General features: G+C 42.3%; 1 protein-coding gene across 1 annotated transcript in view; it reads right to left on the bottom strand.

Annotated features, from left to right (window-relative positions):
• Positions 1 to 5,011: 5,011 nt before the first annotated feature.
• Positions 5,012 to 23,283, bottom strand: part of NIPAL2 (NIPA like domain containing 2) — a 71,328-nt gene continuing 53,056 nt past the window's right edge. Inside the window, exons 6-11 of the mRNA XM_006123921.5 lie at positions 19,951 to 20,047; positions 16,410 to 16,545; positions 11,747 to 11,835; positions 9,407 to 9,470; positions 7,741 to 7,835; positions 5,012 to 7,413 (exon numbers count right to left, since the gene is read on the bottom strand). Of these exons, the coding sequence (XP_006123983.1) occupies positions 7,301 to 7,413; positions 7,741 to 7,835; positions 9,407 to 9,470; positions 11,747 to 11,835; positions 16,410 to 16,545; positions 19,951 to 20,047 (594 nt within the window). The 3' untranslated portion in view covers positions 5,012 to 7,300. The remainder of the gene's footprint in view (positions 7,414 to 7,740; positions 7,836 to 9,406; positions 9,471 to 11,746; positions 11,836 to 16,409; positions 16,546 to 19,950; positions 20,048 to 23,283) is intronic.

The raw sequence follows: 23,283 nt of genomic DNA, 5'->3' as shown, positions 1-23,283 counted from the left end.
ACTCAGCTACACAGAAGAGACAAGAATTCGCTATTAAAATGCTAGTTTCTACCACTAAATCCTTGAACTGATGCTAATATTCAATAATTAAAAATATTAATTTAGTCTTAGTACAGTGACAACACTAAAATAATCATGCATGCTGTCGTGTATAACATTTCACAGTGTTTTCCAAAACCACCAAGGTACTTTATTCAATGTGAGATGTTTTTAATCTCCTAGTGCAAGGTCCTTCACATAGACCTTAACGAGACAGCATAATTTAAGAAGCTAATTTTTTACTGCCACCTGATTAGGTAGTATGCTATTATTTAGCTCTTTGTCTGTATTGAACATTTGTGTGTGCCTAAGGTCAAGTTCAGGTATAGCTATTTCAAGTCATTTGAAGGAGGCTGATGGCGACTTCTTTCATCTCCACCCCCTAGAATCATAGAACTGGAAGAGACCTCAGAAGGTCATCAAGTCCAGCCCCATGCTCTAGGCAGGACCAATTCCAACTAAATCAACCCGGCCAGGGCTTTGTCAAGCCGAGACTTAAACACCTCTAGGGATGGAGACTCCACTACTTCCCTAGGTAACCCATTCCAGTGCTTCACCACCCTCCTAGTGAAATAGTTTTTCCTAATATCCAATGTGGACCTCTCCCACCACAACTTGAGACCATTGCTCCTTGTTCTGCCATCTGTCACTACTGAGAACAGCCTCTCTCCATCCTCTTTGGAACCTCCCTTCAGGAAGTTGAAGGCTGCTATCAAATCCCCCCTCACTCTTCGCTTCTGCAGACTAAACAGACCCAAGTCCCTCAGCCTCTCCTCATAAGTCATATGCTCCAGCCCCCTAATCATTTTGGTTGCCCTCCACTGGACCCTCTCCAATGCATCCACATCCTTTTTGTAGTGGGGGGCCCAGAACTGGACACAATACTCCAGATGTGGCCTCACCAAAGCTTTGTGTAAGCTTCCTTTTTGTGCTTAAGTTCACCAAGGATTTCCCCTGTAAGCCAATCCGGTCTCATACCATGTTTGCATCTCTTGCTACGCATCGGGATGGTTTCTTTCTGTGCCTTCAATAAGGCTTCTTTAAAATACTGCCAGCTGTCCTGGACTACTTTCCTCTTCATGTTAGCATCCCAGGGGATTCTGCCCATCAGATCTCTGAGGGAGTCAAAATCTGCTTTTTTGAAGTCCAAGGTGTGTATTTTACTACTCTCTTTTCTTCCTTTGGTCAGGATCCTGAAATCTACCATCTCATGATTACTGCTTCCCAGGTTGTCACCCACCTCCACTTCCCCTATTAGTTCCTCCCTGTTTGTGAGCAGAAGGTCAAGCTGCGCACAGCCCCTCGTCGTATCCTTCAGCACTTGAGTCAAGAAGTTATCCTCAACATTCTCCAAAAACTTTCTGGATTGCCTGTGTACTGCCGTATTGGTTTCCCAACAGATGTCAGGGTGATTAAAGTCCCCCACAAGAACCAGGGCCTGCGATCTGGAAGCTTCGCTCAGTTGTCCAAAGAAAGCCTCGTCTACCTCATCCAAATGATTCGGTGGCCTGTAGCAGACACCAACCACAACATCACTGCTGTTGTTTGCTCCTTTAAACCTAACCCATAGACTTTCAACAGGTTTTTCTCCCTCTTTATACTGGAGTTCAGAGAAATCACAGTGCTCTCTTACATATAGTGCAACTCCTCCTCCTTTTCTCCCCTGCCTGTTCTTCCTGAACAGTCTATACCCTTCCATGACAGCGCTCCAGTCATGCGAGTCATCCCACCAAGTCTCTGTTATCCCAATTAAATCATATTTCTTGGTCTGGGCCAGGGCCTCCAGTTCTTCCTGTTTGTTGCCCAGGCTTCTCGCATTAGTGTACAAACACTTCAGGTAACCAGTTGATTGCTCTATCTTCTCCATTCGAAACAGGGGTCCTCCTTTCTTGCTCCTTCCTCTCTGCATTTCTTCCCAGTATCCGACTTTCCCACTCCCCTCAGGGTTTTGGTCACCATCCCCCGACAAACCTAGTTTAAAGCCCTCCTCACTAGGTTTGCAAGCCTGCCCGCAAAGATGCTCCTTCCTCTCTTTTTTACGTGGATCCCATCTCTGAACTAAAGCTTTTTAGATTAGGATTTGGATGGTGCTAATGAACGTGTGTAAACAGTCTAGTGTGGACATGCATGTGTGATTTTTAACCTGTGCTAAACAGGTTCCAGTTGAATGGATATTTAAGTCACATTCCTTGTCTACACTAGGCTTCCAAATCCTAGCCTGTACAAAACCTTAAATACCTGGTGAGTTTAGAACTCATAGGGCACGTCTACAATACGTGGAAGATTGACAGTCCAGTTGTCAATCTTCTGGCATTTAATTTAGTGGATCAAATATAGAGCCACACATGAAATGCCGAGGGGAGCTCCAGTCAGTGACCAGTACCCCTCCTCTTGTGAAGAGTAAGGGATGCTGAGGGGAGTATTTGTTTCTGTTGTCCTCCCGCTATGTGGATGGTGCAGAAATGTGAGCTAAGATATATTGACTCCAGCTACATAATTAACATAGCAGGAATTGCAGATCTTATTTCGACCTTCAGCTGTAGTGTATACCAGGCCATAGAAGTTAACAGCTAGCATATCATGGCTGAATTTAACATGGATTCAAACCAGTTCAATCTATCTGATAGAGGTGGGTAAATACATTTAAAAAAAAATCCCACCCAAATCAACACGGCTTTCGGTCTGATCACATTTGGACCTGTTCTTCAAGCCGTCATGTGACCTTTGGCTTTCCACGAATGGTTGCAGAATAACTTTCTCTTCCTGCAGAAACAGGAGCCAAGCATGTTCATGCTCTAACCAGCCATCTGCTATCAGGGCTGATGTCATGTCTCCTAGCCAAACAGGAAGTAAAAATCATACCATGTGACCAATTATACAGAATGCTTCATTGCAAATACTGAAATGCTTGCTATAATCAGTTAAGTGACCTCCTATGTCCATGAAACATACAGGCAGAGTAGCTTTGCATAGTGAACAAATATGGGAGAGTGATACTCTATTTGCAAAAACAAATCCAATGCATAGGTAATTTGCAAACAACAGACCTGCTCTCCTCCAAGCCTTGAAAGTAGGAAGAGCACTAGACATCCTGGCATCTGAATGAAAAGTTCAACTGCTGATTAACTAGGATGAACCTTAGGCTTCCTTTATTACTATTACTTTGGGGCTGTAATTCTACAGGAGAGTCAGATGTAAGATTCAGGTAGCATGCTCATGGACAGCATCCTTGTCTGGCTTATAGGCCCAGAGAGTTGAGTTGCAGAGTCCCTATTTAGAAGATGCTTTGGACATAGTCAAAGAAAATGGTCAACCATTTTCAAATGGGAACTACTAAGAAAGTGATCAAACCTGTCCCTTAACACTGTTTTACATTAAATTACTGTATTATTGCAGGACATCGTGTTAATGCCTTAAACACGCATAGCTGCCCAGGGCCATGAATGATGAAACCAATTGTTATATGTTGCTAGGTCCCATTAGGGAAAATAGAATGGATTGATTTAAGCCTCCAGCACATGAACACACTGCCAACTCTCAGCTGGAGATTTCCAAGCCTGGAATAGGCATTGCCTCCCCTAGTTGCAATTTGCTGGAGACGGCCACCACTATGCTTGCCAGAATTGTTAAGCTTGTCAGAGGAACAGCACTGGCATTTATCCTTTGAGCGCTTGTTGATGTCTATAAATCCAAACCAGTGTTAACACAGGAACAGAACTTGTCTTTCCCCCACCTTCTTTTAATTTCCTTGAGGTTTAATAGTGTGTTTAACAGACTCAGTAGTATCCCTCATCCTCATTAACATAGCAAGCCAAGAATAAGACAAACACACCGAGGCGGTAAGCAGGCAATTCTACCTGCACGTCGAGGTTACTGTTATTGGTAATGTGTCACAAGGCAATAAAATACTTCAACCATTACAATACTTCAACTTCCGATGTTCCAAAATAGATGCTCTATAACTGTACAAGGGAACTGTAGTGAGGTATATAAAGAGAATTAATTTAATGGAAATACTGTCTAATTTCCCCATTTAATCTTGTTTTCTTTGGACAATGTGTAATTGTTATAATCAGCAGAAAAATCCAGACAAGCTACCGACTAATGACTATACACATGAACATACTTTAACAGTAATTTAGTAATATGAGTAATTGATGCATAGTTTTAAGGCCAGAAGAGACCAACAGATTATCCTGTTTGACCTTCTGATTAACATAAACCCTAGAATTTCAACCAGTTCTTCCTGGTATGATTGCGCATGTCCATTCCACTTAAGGCATGTGCACATGCAGCCCACTGAAGATGTTTGCTCCTTAGTAGCAGCTGTTGTGGCACATTTTCCAGATCTGGAATCATTTATGGTTCCTTTCTGCACCCTGGATGGCTCCTTTGGTTTGCATCCTTTTAAAAATGAGGACACAGGTACAGTATGCAGAATCCCAGACTCAGTCTCAGCATGCCTTTTACATGTTTATTGATGCTACAGATGGATGATGCACTGTAATTTTGGAGTAAAATTATAAACAAACTTAGGTGGTTGAGCTTTACAATTGCATTCATGTGACTGCCCACCAATGTGTCCCTTGCATTTCTGAGAGACAGGCTAAGTAAATGCTCAAGTCCCATGCAGAACCAGTGGCAGAGCCATGATGATAATTCAGAAGAGCTTGTTTCCAGTCCCATAATCAAGATAAAAGTCTGGCTTTTATTCCAGTATTTATTAGCAGTGTAACAAGTGTTGAATCAATCCTGCTGGATCTGGCTTGACAGACTTACTAGATAGACACTGCAGAAGTTATTCAGAGGGGCTGGTTTTGGGTCACTCTTCTATTTATTTCTTCAGATTTTATGACACACCTCTTCAGGCTCTACACAGATTCAACTTGCAGGACTGGTTTCAAATATCACATTTGGCTCAAAATGTTGATCTTGGGCGGTGGGGGAAAAGGAAGGCTCTTACAAAATTGAATATAATAATTTCTATGCTTTTAATTTGGGTCTAATGAAAAGGTTTATGTTTTAACAAACACTCCTCTCAAATGTTTGCAACCTGAACTTCACAAATGCAATCTGAAATTGACTAGAAGTTGATTCTAAACAAAGTGAAATTGACAAACTTATTTTTTTCAGGCATGAATGCCTATTACTATCTATTACTACAGTGTAATATGAACTTACATAGAATTGAAGTTTGCCTAAATCTCTATATCAGGTCTGATGGTCATTGTTAATTGTGTAATTACACATCAAGTGTCTTCTATAACTTTTAATCAATGTATCAATTTCTATTACATTTACTTTTACACCAAAAGTTACCCTTCCCCAGCTACAGAACATGATTTTATTTTTATTCAACTGTTAGAAGGAGGTGAAGTGTCACACAGAACAACAGTACTTTTAAAATAAATAACAGATTGACCCAGAAATTTTCCATTCAATTCCCTACTGCCACTAGAAAATCTTGGGAGAATTTCTTCCTTCACCCCTCCCAAACTATGGAAACAGATTTTAGAAAAGCATCTGCTGCCAACACTTAAGAAAATATTTCTAGTAAATAATAGCAATGAAAGTTACAGATATCCTATTACCATCTTCAGTATACACATTTTCACTTGACAAATTAAAAGGGTGTTCAAAGTTGAGCAACAAAGGAAAGAAAAATTCAGTGAGTGCCCTTTTGACTCTTTAGGTATTTTTTTTCATCTGCATTTTTCCCATAGATAGAACAGCAATGGAAAATCTAGCCTTTTTGATTTTGCTGGAGGACTCACTGGGCATCTGAGAGAGGAATATGGTAGGCTTCCTTGAGCCTTAACAAAAAAGAGGCTTGGTGGCACTGAATTCATGGACTCTGTCCCAATTTGAAAAGGCTTAGATAACAAAAAAAATCCCTTGAATCTTGGATGTAGGCAGATTAATGTATAGCAAAATGTACCATTTTCCAGGTACTTTCAACATGTCTAATAAACTAATCACAATGTTAAACTACTGACATCACTTTGACTGGGTCTCTTCTAAAATAGCATGTTTAAAAGGAGGCATTTCAGTAGATCCCATTAAAGCTAGCTGCGTATGACATGTACCCATTACTGAACTTATTTATAAAAGAGCAAAAGTATTTGCTGTCCCAAGTTCAAATAGCAACACTGAACATGTATAAAGTGCTTCTCTTTCCCTCCCAAAGCACTCAACTCACCCTCACAACACACCTGTGAGGTAGATCAGTTTTATCAAACAGAAGCAGAAACCTAGGCTGTGTAGCATCCTATGGCCATAAGTAACTTTCTCCTGTGAGTCAGCAGATGAAGTAGGATTACAGCTTTCTGAGAACCCCAAACTCATTCTGCACAACCTGGGCTGATGCCATTGCTGACTATAGCTTAATTCAGGGAAGTCTCTTTATGAAGGAAATTAAAAAATAATTTTAGCTCAGTGGCTTACCTTTTGGGAAACTGCCCTTACAGTCTTCTCCCCATACAGCATTTTCATTGACTTCATGGACTGGGCCCCATATATTGAACTCCCTTTTTCTCCAGCTGAGCTTATTCAAAGTACAACAGCAGAGGAATTGTTTGCACCCTCTTCAAAATCCCCACCAAAACCTTGTATTTTCTAATGAAGGCTGGAGGCAAGGCTCAGGACAGACTGTACTGAGAATAGCTGCTTGCTATTCCAGTCTAGTAGGACAGAGACAAGCTCCCCTACTAGAGATCTCCTTTGGAGGAATTTATAATGCCAAGCCTTTTACCATATCTTATCATCCATATTTATGTACTGGAACAAATCCCACTCACTATACTCACATGCATATATCCATTTGAAGGTAATGGGACTAGCTGTATGAATAAGGCAAGCAGGATTTCTCCCAACAGATGCTTACATAAAAACACACTGTATTTTGATGACTGATTTTTAAAGGTATTAAGTACTTATAATGCAGACAGAGTGCTTTGAAAAATCCCTTTGTGTAACCAGTTGGATCTTTAGGTATCTAAAAACCTATACAAATGTGGCCCCAAATCACCAGTAAGAGGTATTTTACCAGGAAAATGTCTGGACCTATTAATGGATACTATCTTTTCTTCAAGTTTAATAGGCCTCCCCATTAATCGTAATACATTTCTAATAGTCAGGGGATAATCTAGGCTATTTAAATAACACTAACAGTTTTCAACATAAAATAAAACGACACACGCACTATATACATGCAATCAACATGGGTGCTGAATATGACGTCAATGAATAGGGAACTCTTCTTTTAACTGGAATTTAAGCTGGTCTGAGCACTTGTCCAGTTACCTTCATCATGCAAAGTGCCATAGGATAATAAGCTGTTTGAATCCGGCTGTATGTTGCCAATCATTTTTTCCCCTGTGAGAACAGGAAAAAACAAACAAAAACAATGAAAAAATATCACAATCCTGCCATTCCATTATTTTTCTGTTAAAAGGATCCTCAGCCCATGTGTGTTTTGTTTTTCCTTTGCTACATTGTAGCAATAGTTCAGAAATAATTTACTGAATTTTTAAAGAAGAAATTGGAATAGCAATGAAGGGAAAAGTAAATTAATTAAATATGTTTGGAGGACATTTCTGTTTCAATTTTCTTCATTCATTCCCCACTCCATTACCAGATACTTTTAGACTTATAAACATAGATGGCAAATATTTGACAAAGAATTTCCAAAACCATGCTTACCAGGAATGTGTCCACAGTCAATATAAGGAACATGTAAAAGTTCCTCTTTTTGATTCTGTGTGATTATGAACACGCCAAGGAATGAAAGAAGACACCTACAAAGGCATTGTGAAAATAAGATTAGAAGCAGGTCATTGCATTTAAGTGTGGGTCTTGTCCTGGGTTTCCAGGTTACTCTCAATAGTTTTCACATCCAAGCTGCCCAGTTTACAAGTAAAGAGAATTATTTGTTTCATGACTGGCAGTCCAGAAAACTCACCTGGTGATTAGAGGGCATTTATAAACAGAAAAGAAAAAACTGCAGCTGACCCATCTCAGCCAACTAGGGCTCACATGGCTAAGTTTGCAGGGTTATTTTGTTGCTGCATAAGACGACTAAATTATACTCTCAGCAAACCCTTGGCTGTTCATGGACTCCTGTGGGTTTTCAAAGGCTGCTTGCCTTATCTCACGCATGTAGCCTCCCTGGAACTACTTATGTGAGAAAGGTGAGCTGATCCCCCAATCTGAGCTCCAACGAAAACACATCTGCATTGCTGAGCAATTGTTTGCAGAGTACCTAGACTAACATGCACAGTTAAACTAATTCTCAGTTAACTTGAGTTACAATCCAACCAAAAAAAATCTAGTTGAGACAGATCCTTTGTTTCACTCATATGACTTTTGTGTCTTAGATCCAGGCTTCTGGCCAGCAGTGATTTTCTACTGCTTGGTAAGTGTCTTCTGCCCATCCAAGGCTGTATACAACATCAATACTTCTTGCCTGCCAAGTGTGTGCATTTAATTTGCTTATTTTAATTTTCTATCACTTTCACTACAAACACTGCCTGTCACACAAGCCATTTATTAGTCTATGAGTTGGCTCAGTACTAGCTGCAGTGAGAGTGGTCACACACAACGGTCAGTTGGCTTTGTTTGACTACATGTGGACCATGCCTCTGATTAAGAATTTTGTGAACTCTTTTTCCACTTGTGCATTAAGTATCCCATTCCCATCAACCATGATCTCTCACCTATCACCTGAACCTTTAGTGTACTGGCAATTTCTGAGGGAGGTGGGGCTACTTCTCTCTCACTTGGCCGCATGCCAGGTAGACTGCCCTCCAAGCATTTACTGCTACCAGTTACTTAGCATGTAGCCCTATAATTATCAACAAGCATATTGTCCCTTCTTGTTGAAAAGTAACAAGAGAGAGGCAGGCTTTTACTAAAGTGAGCCTTCATTATAATTATTTATACGATTCCTCCATGGCTGTTAGCAGCAGAGAACAGCAGGACATGCAGGTAGAAAATAACATGGAGGGACTTTTCTAGCATTAATCAATACATACGCCATAATGTGATCTTTGATGGAAAAACAGCCAATGATTTGTCTCATTTACAAAGAGAACATGTGATATTAACTTTTCATTCCATTGGGGGGAGATAGGGACTCACAAATGGCTAACATTAATATTTTACAGGTTTGGATTCAAAGACAAGCTCTTACAACAAAACACAAATATTAGCCTTTACTATGGTTTTATTTTTTTAATCCTTCTGTAACAGCTGCTTCCTAACACATAGCAATGGTGTAGGCTTCTTCTTCAGGAGAAAAGGAAAACTTGTTTGCAAAGGTAACTGATGTTTTGATACTTTGTTATGGATTTTCAGTAGATAAACTTACCCGAATAGAAACATGAATACACTCAGGAAAGCTGCGCCTTGGAATTCCTGATAAAATATGATCCCTAGAATGTGACAGAAACAAGAACTGCAGATCTTAAGCAAATTCTAAGTGACGTGAATGACCGATAACAGGGTCAGAAGTTATGTTATGATGAAGTGGAGAAAAATCCCAAAGGTATCAGTACAAATTTTGGGTGGGTTCATATTATATGTCCACATTATATATCTATGCCTTTTAAAAATCATAGTAATTGCATATAACCTAACAAGATCTCATTGTGCCAAGGAGTTCGTCACAACATTTAATTAACAAATTTTTTAAATGAACGTCATCAACATGGAATAGTGGCTGAAGCATGAAGAGGTATATGAATGTTTAGCATAGGTGGCGCATAAATACCTTGCAACACCAGCTACAAAAGTGATATGTGAATGCCTGTTCTCACTTTCAGGTGACTTTGTAAATAAGCATTTGAGCAAACTTGTTTGTATGAGTGACTGGCTGAACAAGCTATTGGACTAAGTGGACTCGTAGGCTCTAAAGGTGTATATTGCTTTATTTTACAGTCATGGAAACAAAAAAAAATTCTACACTTTCAGGTTGCACTTTCATGAGAGAGAGATTACACTTCAGTACTTGTATGAGGTGAATTAAGAAAATAATGTTTCCTATCTTTTTTACCGTGTGAATATTTGTAATAAAATAATAATATAAAGTGAGCACCATACACTTTATATTTTGTGTTGTAATGGAAATAAATATATTTGAAAATGTAGAAAAACATACAAAATATTTATAATACATTTAAACTATCATTCTATTATTGTTTTACAGTGTGATTAAAATGCAGATTAATCGTGATTAAATTTTAATTGAGCTAATTTGTTTTCAGTTAATCACTTGAGTTAACTGCCATTAATTGGTATCCCTAAAAAAAGAAAAAGCCTGTGGCAGGGAGTCTTAGAGTCCAGGTTAACAGATTTGGGCTTGTGTTATGGGGCTTAAAATAGCAGTAAAGACATTTCTGATCATTTCAAAGCTTAGATTGCAGCTTGAGCCTGATTGTCTACACCAGTGGTTTTCAAACTATTTTTCTCACAACCCAGTAGAAGAAAATTGTTGATACCCATGACTCAACATAATTATATCTTTTGACCTAGAGTGTGGGGTCTGGGGTGGGGCCAGGAATGAGAGGTTTGGGGTACAGAAGGGGACTCGGACTGGGACAGGGGATTGGGGCAGGCTTACCTCTAGTGACTCACAGTCAGCAAAGCAGCAGGGATTCTAATCTGGAACTTCAGATCATGATATGCCCCGGAAGCAGCCAATAGCAGGTCTGAGTCCTAGGCAAAGGTGCACAAACAGCTCTGTGTGTTGCTCTTAAATGCAGGCACTGTCCTCCCCAGCTCCAATTGGCCAGAAAGCAGCCAATGGGAGTGTAGAGCTGGTACTCAGGTGGAGAGCAGCTGCATGAAGCCCCATGGCCCTCTGCCTAGGAAATGGACCCTTTGCTGGCCACTTCCAGGTTGTAGAGCGGTCCGTGGTGCCAGGACAGATGGATAGCTTGCCTTAGTAACTCCCATTGGTCATCAGGTCACCTTGCTAAGTGATCCAAAGCCTGGAATTCCACAACCCAGTACTGGGTCATGATCCGTACTTTGAAAACCACTGGTCTACAGTGCTATATTTAGCCCCACAAGTCTGAATCAATTGACCCAAACTCAGAGACTCACTACTGCAATTTTTTTTGTTTACTTTAGATGTCTTCATCTTTCTCTCGTTCTTTCAGTGCACTCTATTTCCAAGATTTTCAGTCTCTTTTTAATGACATCAAGTTCAAAGTTCTCACCCAAAATAAAATGTTACAAGGTTTAAAGGCCTTTGGAGTATTTTATTTCCTTCACTTAACCTAGAATTCAGCCTTCTGAAATATAATACACAAACTACTACAAAACACAGCTGTCTGTCATTTGAGTAGCTTGCCACACTATTAAAATTACTTTACCAGTTGGGATATGGTGACGCCAATGTACACATGGTAAGCACATTTATGCTACTTCCAGAAGAGGCGAATACTAATGACAGTACCTAATAAGCCAGTAAAACAGAATAAACTGTAGATGTCTTTGTTGTATTGGAAAAGCTAGACTCTGATGACATTTAATTTTATTTCAAAGCTCTGTACTTATGATCATTTTCAAAATATACACCTGATACATTACATAAAGATCTCTCCATGAAGATAAAAGTGATTTGTTTGCATTCCTGATTCAGAGAAGAGAATTCAATCTTGCTGTTTAGAAAGAACTTTTGTTTGGATAGAAAGTAATAACAAACCTGCAATGATGGCGCTGGTTGTGAAGAAGACAAAGTTAATCGGCACAACGACTGTTGCATTGTAGAGTTGCATAGCATGATTTAAGAACCTAAAAGACAAAAGTTATTACATTTCCTACCTACAAAGTGTGCTATGTACTAAATATAGTAATAGTTCTAATCCTTTCACATCAAAACAACTAACAGTGCAGCACAAATGGGCATCTGCAACACATATGCACATTGCGTTTGACCCTGCATAGTACAAATGTATAGTGCAAGATAAAAGATGATGAGCACAGAAACCCAATGAGAGTAATGTTGCATGACTGCCAAATTAATCATGCCTATTAACTAGAGTAACATCTAGCAGGAGGACACACAGTTAAATGCCAAGTAGCATGAGGAGGCTCAAATTTTGGTCTCTTCAAACACAGACTCTCTTCCCCTTTCAGAGCTTGATCCAAAGTCCAAGGAATCTTTCTACTGACTGGGCTTTGCATCAGGCCCTTATGTTCTGCACGTTTATGAGAAAGGAAGCAAGCAGGAGATTTGAGCTTAGTGCAGAGGAATAAGCCCATGGCACCATACACAAGTTAGTATAATTCTCCTTATTTTGGGGGTAGCTGGCTTGTGTCCATACACATCGCTCATCACAAGATCACTGGATTTCCTTTGATTTAATCAAGATATTTTGCAAATGCCACAACTCTATTTTGGAAGGTGTTAAATCAATTTAGTGTCAGTGGATGCATCCAACGTCTTAATGTAAAGATAACCAGGGCAAACAGTCCTCCCATTGCTGCACTAGTCACTGCAGCATTAACCTCTCTGCGCTCTGTTACCATGGGGTTAGTGTGCCTGGAAATCACTCCTCTGTTTAAACAGTTGTGGGAAACATACATGGGCATCCTTTGCAAGCCACTTTGATAGCACTGAAATGCCATTTCTCAGAGATGAAGAAAATTCCAAAGAGCCATTCGGCAAGCCTCACACATTTGCACAGGCCCTTCCAGATCTCCCTGCCTTCACACACAGGTGAGAGACCCATGAGCAATAACAGCTGGGAAACAGTCAGCCCAGAATGTCAAAGCAGACAAAGTGCCTGCTATCCCCTAAGACAAAAGTTAGCGTCAGGGCAGGAGACAGGAGCTCACGCAAACCTGCCAACATGTTAAGGACAAACAATGCTACCTCCAGTAAAGCATCAAAATCCTGCCCTTTTTGTGGCATTTAACTTGACTTGTGTCCACACTTATGACTGTCACCTCTGCTCCTGCTCCTGTATTCTGAATAAAGGGGCTTAAAAAGCCACAAGGCAGAATACCTCCTTCCCTGTGCCAGAGGTAAGCAGCACTGGGCTATCTGCTGAGGGCCCCCACTCAAGCATTGATGCAGGGGTGATGGTCAGGGTGGGATCACTGTACATAGAGTGGAGAGTTTGGGCAGCGTTGCCTCTCATAGGCAGATGGGGCAGGTTGCTGGCGTTAATTAACCTCGAAGGATCATTACATTTACACCATAGGCCATGCTGGCTTCCAGAGCAGCCCACAGGTAGGAAGGCACAAAAACATGATTTAAAGTCACCTTAGTCCCTCCTCCCTTGGGGCTACATGTTCAACGAGGTGCCTCTCAGAAGCACAACACAGAACCTCTCCCATAACTGCTGCTGTAGCACACCATCATTGTGCACTACACAAAGGCATGTAGGACAAGGCTTGGATGTATGTGTTCTTACACTAGTCTTCGTGGTCTATTTAATTTGGTGACAAAAACAAAGCAATTAATCACATTGAAGGAGAATGAAGGGCTCATGCAGAAATATTACAACTGGCCACATCCATATCTACCCATAGGATAATGAATCATGCCTGTGAACACTGGAATGTATCTTTGTAAATTCAGTGTCCCCGCACCCCCTCCCCACATACTATATCCTGCCAACAGTGCATCTGAAACAGAAAGAAATATAAAGAAATGGTAGAGTGTTTTAGAAACCTATAAAAAGAACTATGCTTAAAGGTTTCATTGGTACAATATATGTGAATAGTAAACCCAAACTCTGATCTGTTTTAGCCATTAAAGTAATTGCATGGTTATTTTAGCAACTGTTGAGCAGTCTCCATGGTGCTTTAAAAATAAAGAAATCCTGCATATCCACAGGATAGTCAGGATTTTGAAGTCACTAAGAACACCTCATTATTTTCTCCCATTCACAACAATCTCATTCTCAGGGACTGAAACATGGATGTTGATGCTTAGCAGCAAGCGCCAAAAAAATGTAAGAGAAGCTGTTCTGAGTTCTCACAAATTAGTTAAATAAACAAACCTGGTGACAGATCTAGGTAAAACAGGGGGAAAAGTCATGAGTACCAGCACCATCTGCTTTTGAGAAGTCTGCTCAGTTGGAATGGGAGAAGATGTTGGGCCCAGGAAGCGAAGTGGCCACATTTGGCCTTTTTTTTTTTTTTTTTTTTTTGGTTTGGAGTTTTGACCAAGTGAAGGAAGAAAAAAAAAATCTGTCAAAGGAGAAAAGAATCATTCAGCAGCTTCCTATTTACCAAGCTATATTTCCTCTCTTAAATGCCCTGAACACTTCTCCTCTCTCAGAGCTGGGCATAAACTACTCTGCAGTCTGTGACAGGGACTTCCAGAGTCCTTGCAGAATGATTCATGGGCTTTCTCCAAAGGAATTCTGATTCCCATATGCTAGCAAAATGTACTGGCTATTTTATTAAAAATAATGAAAACAAACACCCAGAATTAATATGGAGCAGCCTATATGAATGCATCGAATGGTGCAATCCATACCAGAAGCAGAGGGAGGAGGATAAAGGGAATAGACTCTCTGTTCAGCTAGGAATTATATTTTACAATGCTAATGGCAGCAGCAGTCTCCAGTGATGACAATAAAATGATCACTTAGCAGGGCCAGAGGCCAGCATAAAAAACCCTGATTTTGCCTAGTGCTCCCCAGAAGTTAACTATTTCCTAGAGAGGTTCAGCCATGCCTGGCTTGCATTTCAGACTCAAATTTCTCCCAGGCAAAACACACTGTGCAGATTTAGCTGAAGGGGAATGAGATATAATGTATAGCTTCCACCTTTGGACATTAGGGTGAACATAAAAGTAAGGGCAGATCTACACTTAAAATGCTTTATTGATGAAGCTGTGGCACTTTAATGAAGACACTCTTAATTGATGAGAGAGTGGTTGTCCTGTCGGCTTAGTTAATCCATCTCTGTGGGAGGTGGTAGCTTTGTCAGCAGGAGAAGTTCTCCCATTGACATAACGTAGTTCCTCTGGTGCTCAGGTTGGTATAAGTACATTCCTTAGGGTGCGGATCATACACACCCCTGAGCAAGGTAGTTATACTGAAGTAATTTTGTAGCGTCAACCAGGGCTAAAGGGGAAAAAAAAATCTCTTTCTAAAAAAGTTACTGCAAGTATATGGGCTATGGGCACATCTACGCTGCAGCATTATTTCGAATAACTGGCATTATTTTGAAATAAAGTGCACGTCTGCACAGTAAGCCGTTATTACAAAATAATTTCAAGATGGAGGACTTCTTGCATTGACTTCTGTAACCATCATTTCACGAGGAGTAAGAGAAGTTGAAGAGTGTTCTTCCTTTGTCTTCCTGCTGTGTAGACAGCACCTAAAGCTGAGTTAAACTATTTCGACTTCAGCTACACAATTGACATGGCTGAAGTTGCGTATCTTAACTCAACTTTTGCCTTGCGGTGCAGATGTGTCCTATGTAATTAGCTGGGTACCAGCAAAGAATCTAAAAGCAGCATGACAAAATAACAGAAAGAAAAAAATCATGAAAATAATAGATTTCGCTTCACAATTGTGTTTAAGACTGTGGGGAAAATAAGATTGTCTTTCGAATGAACCTGAGTTGTTTATTAAGATCAGAAGAAGGCACCAGCATCATAAATCCAAATGAAATCATGTATCAGACACTCAATCAGTGAATGTAATTGGTGAGTTTAACTGTCATTCACACCAGGAGTCAATAAGCACCAGTAATTAACCATACTACAGGCTGGACCTGTCTGGTCTGGCAACATCGGGACCTGACCGGTCCTGAACAAGAGAATTGGCCAGACGAGGGGAGGTCTCCTGCCATTGGCCTCCAAGCCCATCTCCTGCTGCTGACAGGCTGCCCCAGTATGCATCCTGGTCTCACCCTCTGCCCCCCGCAACCTGCCTGGGCTGCTTGCCCAGCTACTGCTGGCTCCCTGGGCAGCACAGGCTCCAAGCTCCTGCCATGGGGCTCTGCTCCTGTGCAGCTGAGAGGAGCTGCGGGACTGCGGCTTCAACTCCAGCCCTGCACAGTCCCAGTCCTAGCCCCGCACAGCCAGGGGAAGCTGCGGGGCCCTGACCCTGGTCCTGCACTGCTGGGGGAAGCCACGAGGCTCCATCCCCGGCCCCACACAGCCCCAGACACAACCCCAGGCTCTGGTCCCACACTCTTCAGGACTGCTGGAGGGTTCCAGCCCCGGTCCCACACTGCCCCCAACTGAGCTGCCAACTCTGATGTCCCGCCCAGCTGACCCTTCTGCCCTTAAGCTCCTGGGCTCTCTGCTCCAGGAGCATTCATGGTCCTGCCGGGGATTTTGAAGGTACAATCTGTAGCAGATAAATAAGTGGAAAAGTTGGTAAAAACTAACTTACTTCACTTGGAAAACACATGATGTCACCATTATAATGAACATGATATAGAAAATGGGGTATGTTAGCTGTATTTTGCCCTTTGCCGAGAATGTTATCATGCCTGCCACGGCCTTTACTGAAATGATAGTCGGTGATGCTGAAATTGAGAGAAAGAGATGTTAACAAGATAGAATTATAAGGCTTTACCTCAGTGTGAGAGTGCTGCAGAAAGACAAAGACATATTCCTTAAAGTACCTCTCAGTTCACATGGGGCTTAACTAGCACATAGGTCTTGTAGTAGCCTATTTGAATTTCACCATTAGGGCCAAATTAAAGAATTCCCTTTGCTTCCCTTGAGCTGTTCCTTACTTCTCGAATGGTTCTGTTCCTTACTTCTCGAATGGGATTGTCCAAGGCTGTACTCAAGGTGAACAAAGGATATCAGATTCTGGCTGATAAGAAGTATGAAGCCAAAATGAACAAACAAACAAACATACATGCATTATGGTGACGTGTGTGATTAAAAACCTCAGTAAGTTACAGGGTACCCTGTAGAAGTTGGGAGTTATATATGAAAATATAATGTTGCGGTAAAAATTGATAGTTCTGACCTTCCAGCTGAGGGCTAGATTGCTGAAAGGTGAAGAGTTTTGTCATGATAGTGTGACAGACATGACAATATCCTACCCCATCCTTAGGACACTTGATCAAATTATGTTTAAGTACCTTGGAAGTCCACTGTATTAAATGAATGATTTATGTATTCTTGTATGTAAACTCTCCAAGGGATACATAAGGCCTGGACATTCAGGGTACGTCTACACTACAGCGCTAGTTCGAACTAACTTAGTTCGAATTAGTTAATTCGAACTAAGCTAGTTCGAACTAACGCATCTAGAACTAAAAACTAGTTCGAACTAGCGTTTTGCTAGTTCGAACTAGTAAGTCCACATTGAGTGGACTCTGAACAGGGCTTAATGATGGCCGGAAGCAGTGCCGGCAGGGCATAAAAGGAGGACTTAGAGCATGGAGATACTGTCTCAGGCTAGCCGAGGGCTGCGCTTAAAGGGTCCCGACCCCCACCCCGGACACACAGTTCTAAGGGGTGCCCCGCTTGCAAAGAAGTTCTGGCTTGGAGTGCCCTGAGTGCCCACACTGGGCACATCACACCACTCGGCCATCAGCCCGGCTGCACTTGCCGCAGGCTGCCATCTGGGGAGAGGGAGTAATTGGGGGGCTGCAGGAGAGCTTCCACCCCCAGAAGCCCGCAGAGCCAGCCCAGTCCTCCCCATCGGGGGCTCGTACCCCATTCCTCCCTCACCTCCTTCCACTTGCCCTTCCCTAGCCCCCCTTCTTCTTGATGTACAAAATAAAGATAACGTTTCTTCCAACATTGACTCTGTCTTTATTGAAAAAAACTGGGGGAGACTGGGAAAAGGAGGTGGGAGAGGGGAAGAGAAAGGCTGGGAGAGGGGAGGGCAACTAACATGATCAGGGGTTGGGAACAGGTCCCAGATGAAGAGAGGCTACAGAGACTGGGACTGTTCAGCTTAGAAAAGAGGAGACGGAGGGGGGACAGGATAGAGGTCTCTAAAAGCAGGGGTTGGGTGGAGAGGGTGCATTCAGAAAAGTTCTTCCTGAGTTCCCATAAAGAAGGACTAGAGGACACCAAAGGAAAGGAATGGGTAGCAGGCTTGAAACTAGTAAGAGAAAGTTGTTCTTGACAAAGCAAATAGTTAACCTGTGGAACTCCTTGCTGCAGGAGGCTGTGAAGGCTACAACTAGAACAGAGTTTAAAGGGAAGTGAGATCAAGTCATGGAGGTTGGGTCCATGGAGTCCTATTAGCCAGGGGGTAGGAGTGGTGTCCCTGCCCAAAGTTTGTGGAAGGCTGGAGAGGGATGGCACGAGACAAATGGCTTGGTCATTGTCTTCGGTCCATCCCCTCCAGGGTCCCTAGGGTTGGCCGCTGTGGGCAGACAGGCTACTGGGCTAGATGGACCTTTGGTCTGACCCAGGACGGCCATTGTAAGCTCAGGGCTCAGTGTCGGGGGTCTCAGTGGACCCCCTTGATTTTCATGCACACCTGGTCCTGGGTGGCCAGGCTGGCAGCTCTCCTGCCCTAGACGGCCACTTTCCTGTGCCTAGTGCGGAGATCGTGGACGAGGTCCACGATGTCCGCACTAGCCCAGGAAGGTGCCCGCCTCTTGCGGTCCAGGGCAAGCTCCCAGGAGCCGCCAGCCTGGTCCCGGCAAGAGGGGGTGGGCTGGGGGGTATCGGGTGGGTGGCTCTGTGCCGTGCCAGGTGCAGGGTCTGCTAGCTGGGTGCTGGCAGGCTTGCACCTGGCACGGGCACCGTAGCCAGCCTGTGCCCCTTTAAGGGGTCCGGGGCCGGGAGGGGGGCATAGAGTTTCCCTGGTGTTGGCCAGAGTGGCCACCAGGGAAACCTGGGGAGGGCTAGCCTCCCACTAGTTCGAACTAAAGGGCTACACAGCCCTTAGTTCGAACTAGCTAGTTCGAACTAGGCGTTAGTCCTCGTAAAATGAGGTTTACCTAGTTCGAACTAAGCGCTCCGCTAGTTCGATTCAAATTCGAACTAGCGGAGCGCTAGTGTAGCGCCTATTAAAGTTAGTTCGAACTAACGTCCGTTAGTTCGAACTAACTTTCTAGTGTAGACATACCCTCAAAGAACTATACTGAAAATGTACAAGACAGGAATGAATTTTTGGCACAATAAGTGTTGAGTGGATTTTCTAAGGAATATCTAGGGATGGGAGAAGTTAATGCAAATGGCAATGTCTAATTATGTTTAGCAGACTGATGAAGGCAGAATAGTAAAATGTGTTACATTTGTTGAGGCTTCTGTGCTGGGGGAAAATATATGCATACATAGGAGGGAGTCCTGGGATGCAGCAGAAAGTCTCAGGCAGTTACACTGAAGAACTTCACACAAGCAGAGTGGTTAAGAGGTTTTCTGGTTTTGTTTTTATTTTAGTGATTTGTTTTCCTCCGCCAGTCCCGTCACACACTATGTTCTAGCCATATGGAGTTTTAACAGGCTCAGTAGTAACTCATTCTTCAGAGATCTAATGATAAAGGACTATTTCAGATGGTAGAGGCAAAAAGCCTTGGAATAGCCATGCATCAACCAGTCAGCTTTGCACAGACTAGAACTGCAAATCTGTAAACCCAAACAGTACTAGCAATAGGTATGTACTGTTTGTTGAGTAACCGGCTTTGCTTGTTAGAAAGAGATTTCACTGAAATCAGAGGTGAAAGTAAGCGGGTGTGCCCTGGCACGTAGCTCCAGTAAGAGCTGGCTGAGCTGCGGCAAAAGCCAGCAGGGAGCTATTTAAAGAGCTAGCAGGGACCCGGGTTGCAATAAGACAGTACCTGTAAGAAATGTTAAGTTAGTTTCAATCAGCGGTAAAAGCACGAAAAACCTAAGGATTCGCCTTCAGCTTGTCATTTAAACACTGCGTTACATGGGGGCACCAAATGATAGAGAGTGATTAAACAAGTATGAGAGATGAATCTTATACCAACAGAATAATATGGTCTTACCTAGTAGGGCTACCATCATTAACAAAACCACAATGTGCGTCAAATCCTTTCTTTTGTAGAAATACAGAAGAATGCAGAATATTATTATTTCTAAAATCTGGAGGAAAAAAGGCAAGAAAGGTTAAGCTGTGTAACCAATATAACAAATTCTTCATTCAAAGTCTTTAAAAATGTAATATTGATCTACTCTGATCAAACAACTCACTCGGGAGAGGAGATTGTATTATTAAGCATCTTCTACTAAAAAGTAATCTTCTCTCCAATCAATTAAGTTAACAAATAATTGTTCTTATCAATATTTCCTGCTCCTAAGATAGGTTTTCAAGTTAACTTTCTCATCTCTTTGTTTTTCTTTTGCTCTTAATGAGTCTGTTTGCTTTCACATCATTGAGAAGATTAAAACAAAGATTGCTTTTCTGTGATAGCAAAGGTATTCACATCTGCTAGGGATAATCAATACAGGCACCCCTGGGGCTAAGGAGTAGCGAGCTAGCCTGAAGCAGAACATTATCAATGTTAGCTTAATTTTTCTACAGTGACCATCACCAGACTATCTGACTACGTTAGTTTCTTTCCCCTTGGCCCTTTTCATCTCTATGTTAGATGGGCCAGATCCAGCCTACTGGCCGTATTCTACCTCCCTCACCCCCGCAGCCTCAGTCTACAAAATCTTAGCTAGTACTGTCTTCATGGCCACACTTCCTGCCATGTCTATCATGGGGGAATGTATTCAGTTTCGATTATAGCTATGTAATGACCCCTAGTCACAAGCTACCGTACCAGGAGGGTATATGACAGAAGATCCACTCGCAAAGCTCAATGACACACTGACAGAGACTGACCTGCTGGCCATCTGTAGATACTGAGACACTATTCACGGTACACAGTCCAGACTCACTCCATCTAGGTCATCACCATCTTTCACACTGACAATTAAATTTACTGGCTTCGCTACTAGCTCTTACATGTTCTCACAGTAACACTTGCTCCTTTGCCAGTACTGTGACACTTCGGTAACATCACCAGCTGCAGAAAAGAGCCTTGCTATTGTCAGCAACAGAATTTGTAGTCACCTGTCAACATTGGACTTTCTTTTGGGACTGAACAATCAGGCAATGAGTGAAACAGCTCTTGGGAATACCAGAATGGGGCAGGCAGCCAACAGCTCATCTATAAACAAGTCATTGTTCTACTGTCAGTGTAGATGAGGGCCAGACTCACAGGTGGAAATGCAGGCCTAGATCCTGACTTGCATTGGGAGTTTCTGTAGAGCTGAAACTTGGCCTACAGCCAGTTTACACCAGCTACGGGAGTAGGGGAATAGTCAGGGAATAGGAGCTGCTATAGTGGCTCTTTCTCCCTTTCCTGCACTGCTGCTGGTGCAAGGGTGTGGCCAGAGCTTCTTCAGCCCCAGTAATACTTGGAGGCCAGAAGAGCTCCTCAGGGCTGCTGGCAGCAGGTATAAATTCATGTAGCCGTTGGGGCAGTGGTCCCCAAACTGTGGGGAGAGCCTGCTATGGGAGAATGGAAGAATGCTCAGTGGAGTGTAGCGGGGTCTGGGCTAGACCCCATGGGAGGGGCTCCACTCTGGCTCTGCCTCAGCCTCAGCCTTAACAGTGGCCCAGCTCTTGGTCATGGCCTCTGGCTCCGCTCCCAGCCACAGCTCTGGTCCGACCTTGGTCTTGGGTCCAACCTTGGGCTTGGTTCCTCTCTCGGTCTTAGCTGCTGACTGCAATATGATTAACCAAGAAGCCCAGGCTTATTAGTTAATCAATTTATTTTTCCCTAATAGAAGGACTGGTTCATCCCACCTTTTAGGTACCTTCTCCCATTAATATTTTTTAAAATGTGGTTTCACCTTTGCCCCAAGCGTTCTCAAGTGATAACGTTACATTCTAGAGGAACATAATGCCTAAGCAAAATGCAGGACAATGTAGCACTTTAAAGACTAACAAGATGGTTTATTAGATGATGAGTTTATTAGATGATGGTTTATTAGATGATGATGTCTTCCACTATTTGATCTGAGGAAGTGGGTCTGGCCCACGATAGCTCATCATCAAATAAACCATCTTGTTAGTCTTTAAAGTGCTACATTGTCCTGCATTTTGCTTCAGCTACCCCAGAGTAACACGGCTACATTTCTATCACTATAATGCCTAAGGCTACTGATTGAAGATTTAGGGGTTGTGGTTGCAGTTTTAAGTCATTCACTAGTCACGTGAAGACAGATGGCATTAGTAAGCACATCTGTCTGCGAGATTAATTTTTCTATATTGCAAACCACAGTTTGCTTGAATCATTTTTTCAGCTGGACATCACACTTATCTCTTGCTCCCACAGGCAATGGAAAGATAATTCAATCTCACAGAATTGGTCATACTACAAATATGGCAGCCTTTTCCCTTCACGCGAAGAAAATAGCTAATACAGGAAAACATTTAAAAAGTGCGATTTCATGCACATTGTTTCAAGTGTAAAGTGCTTTGAATATGAAAAGGACAAGCATTGCTTTACTGCACTGATCATGGTCTACATTTACACAATTCATCATCAGAGATGACTGGACATCTCTCTACTTGAAAATTCCCCACCACATCATACAGACTTTGATTTAACCTATGCAGGTGAAGTCTGGGACAACCAATAATAGAAAATAGGCTTGATCCTTTATTCCATTGGTTCAAATGAGTTGCCCCCATTTTTTTCCATCAGTGTAGCAGAATTAACAAGAAAGATTAAGGTCATGTAGTGGCTAGCAGATGCTTCATATCTCCAGTCTCCCCATCGCAAGCCATAAAAGCATGTTGAGAGAAACAGGTGACAGCATTAGTAAAATTAGCCACTTTGCAATACCCTCCACTGCCTCCTTTTAGACCAGTTTAAATGAAAACATCAGGCCTTCGGGCTGCAGCAGTAACAGACTTCAAAACAATTCTCATTTTGACACCAAGTCATTGCTAACAGAATGGAAGAAGAAACTTAAGATTTATGGAACACAGTAGGAAGGGAGTTTTTTAGATCACAAATCTGTAGCATCTGTCACCCTAATTTTATATGAGGCAAAAAGCAGCACCCAACAAAACAAACTCCATGTGTGTCCTTTCCTACTTAGGCAGTGACATACTCCACCCCAATTCTGTTTCCATGTATACTGCCTCTCTGCGTGTAAAAGTAAATTCCACTCACCCCTCACTACTAACACCATTATAAAAGAGTTCAAAGTACGATCAACCTATACAGAGCTTTATCACCATTACTGGTACCTTCTTAACTGGTACCTTCTTAACTATTCCTTCTGGTGACCCAAACACCTGTAACCATAACAATGGG

The sequence above is a fragment of the Pelodiscus sinensis genome, chromosome 2, assembly GCF_052426305.1.
Source record: "Pelodiscus sinensis isolate ZL-2025 chromosome 2, ASM5242630v1, whole genome shotgun sequence".
In the NCBI taxonomy this organism is placed as follows: domain Eukaryota; kingdom Metazoa; phylum Chordata; order Testudines; family Trionychidae; genus Pelodiscus; species Pelodiscus sinensis.
Note: the sequence above shows the minus strand (reverse complement) of the source record. Positions and strands in the feature narration are given on the sequence as shown.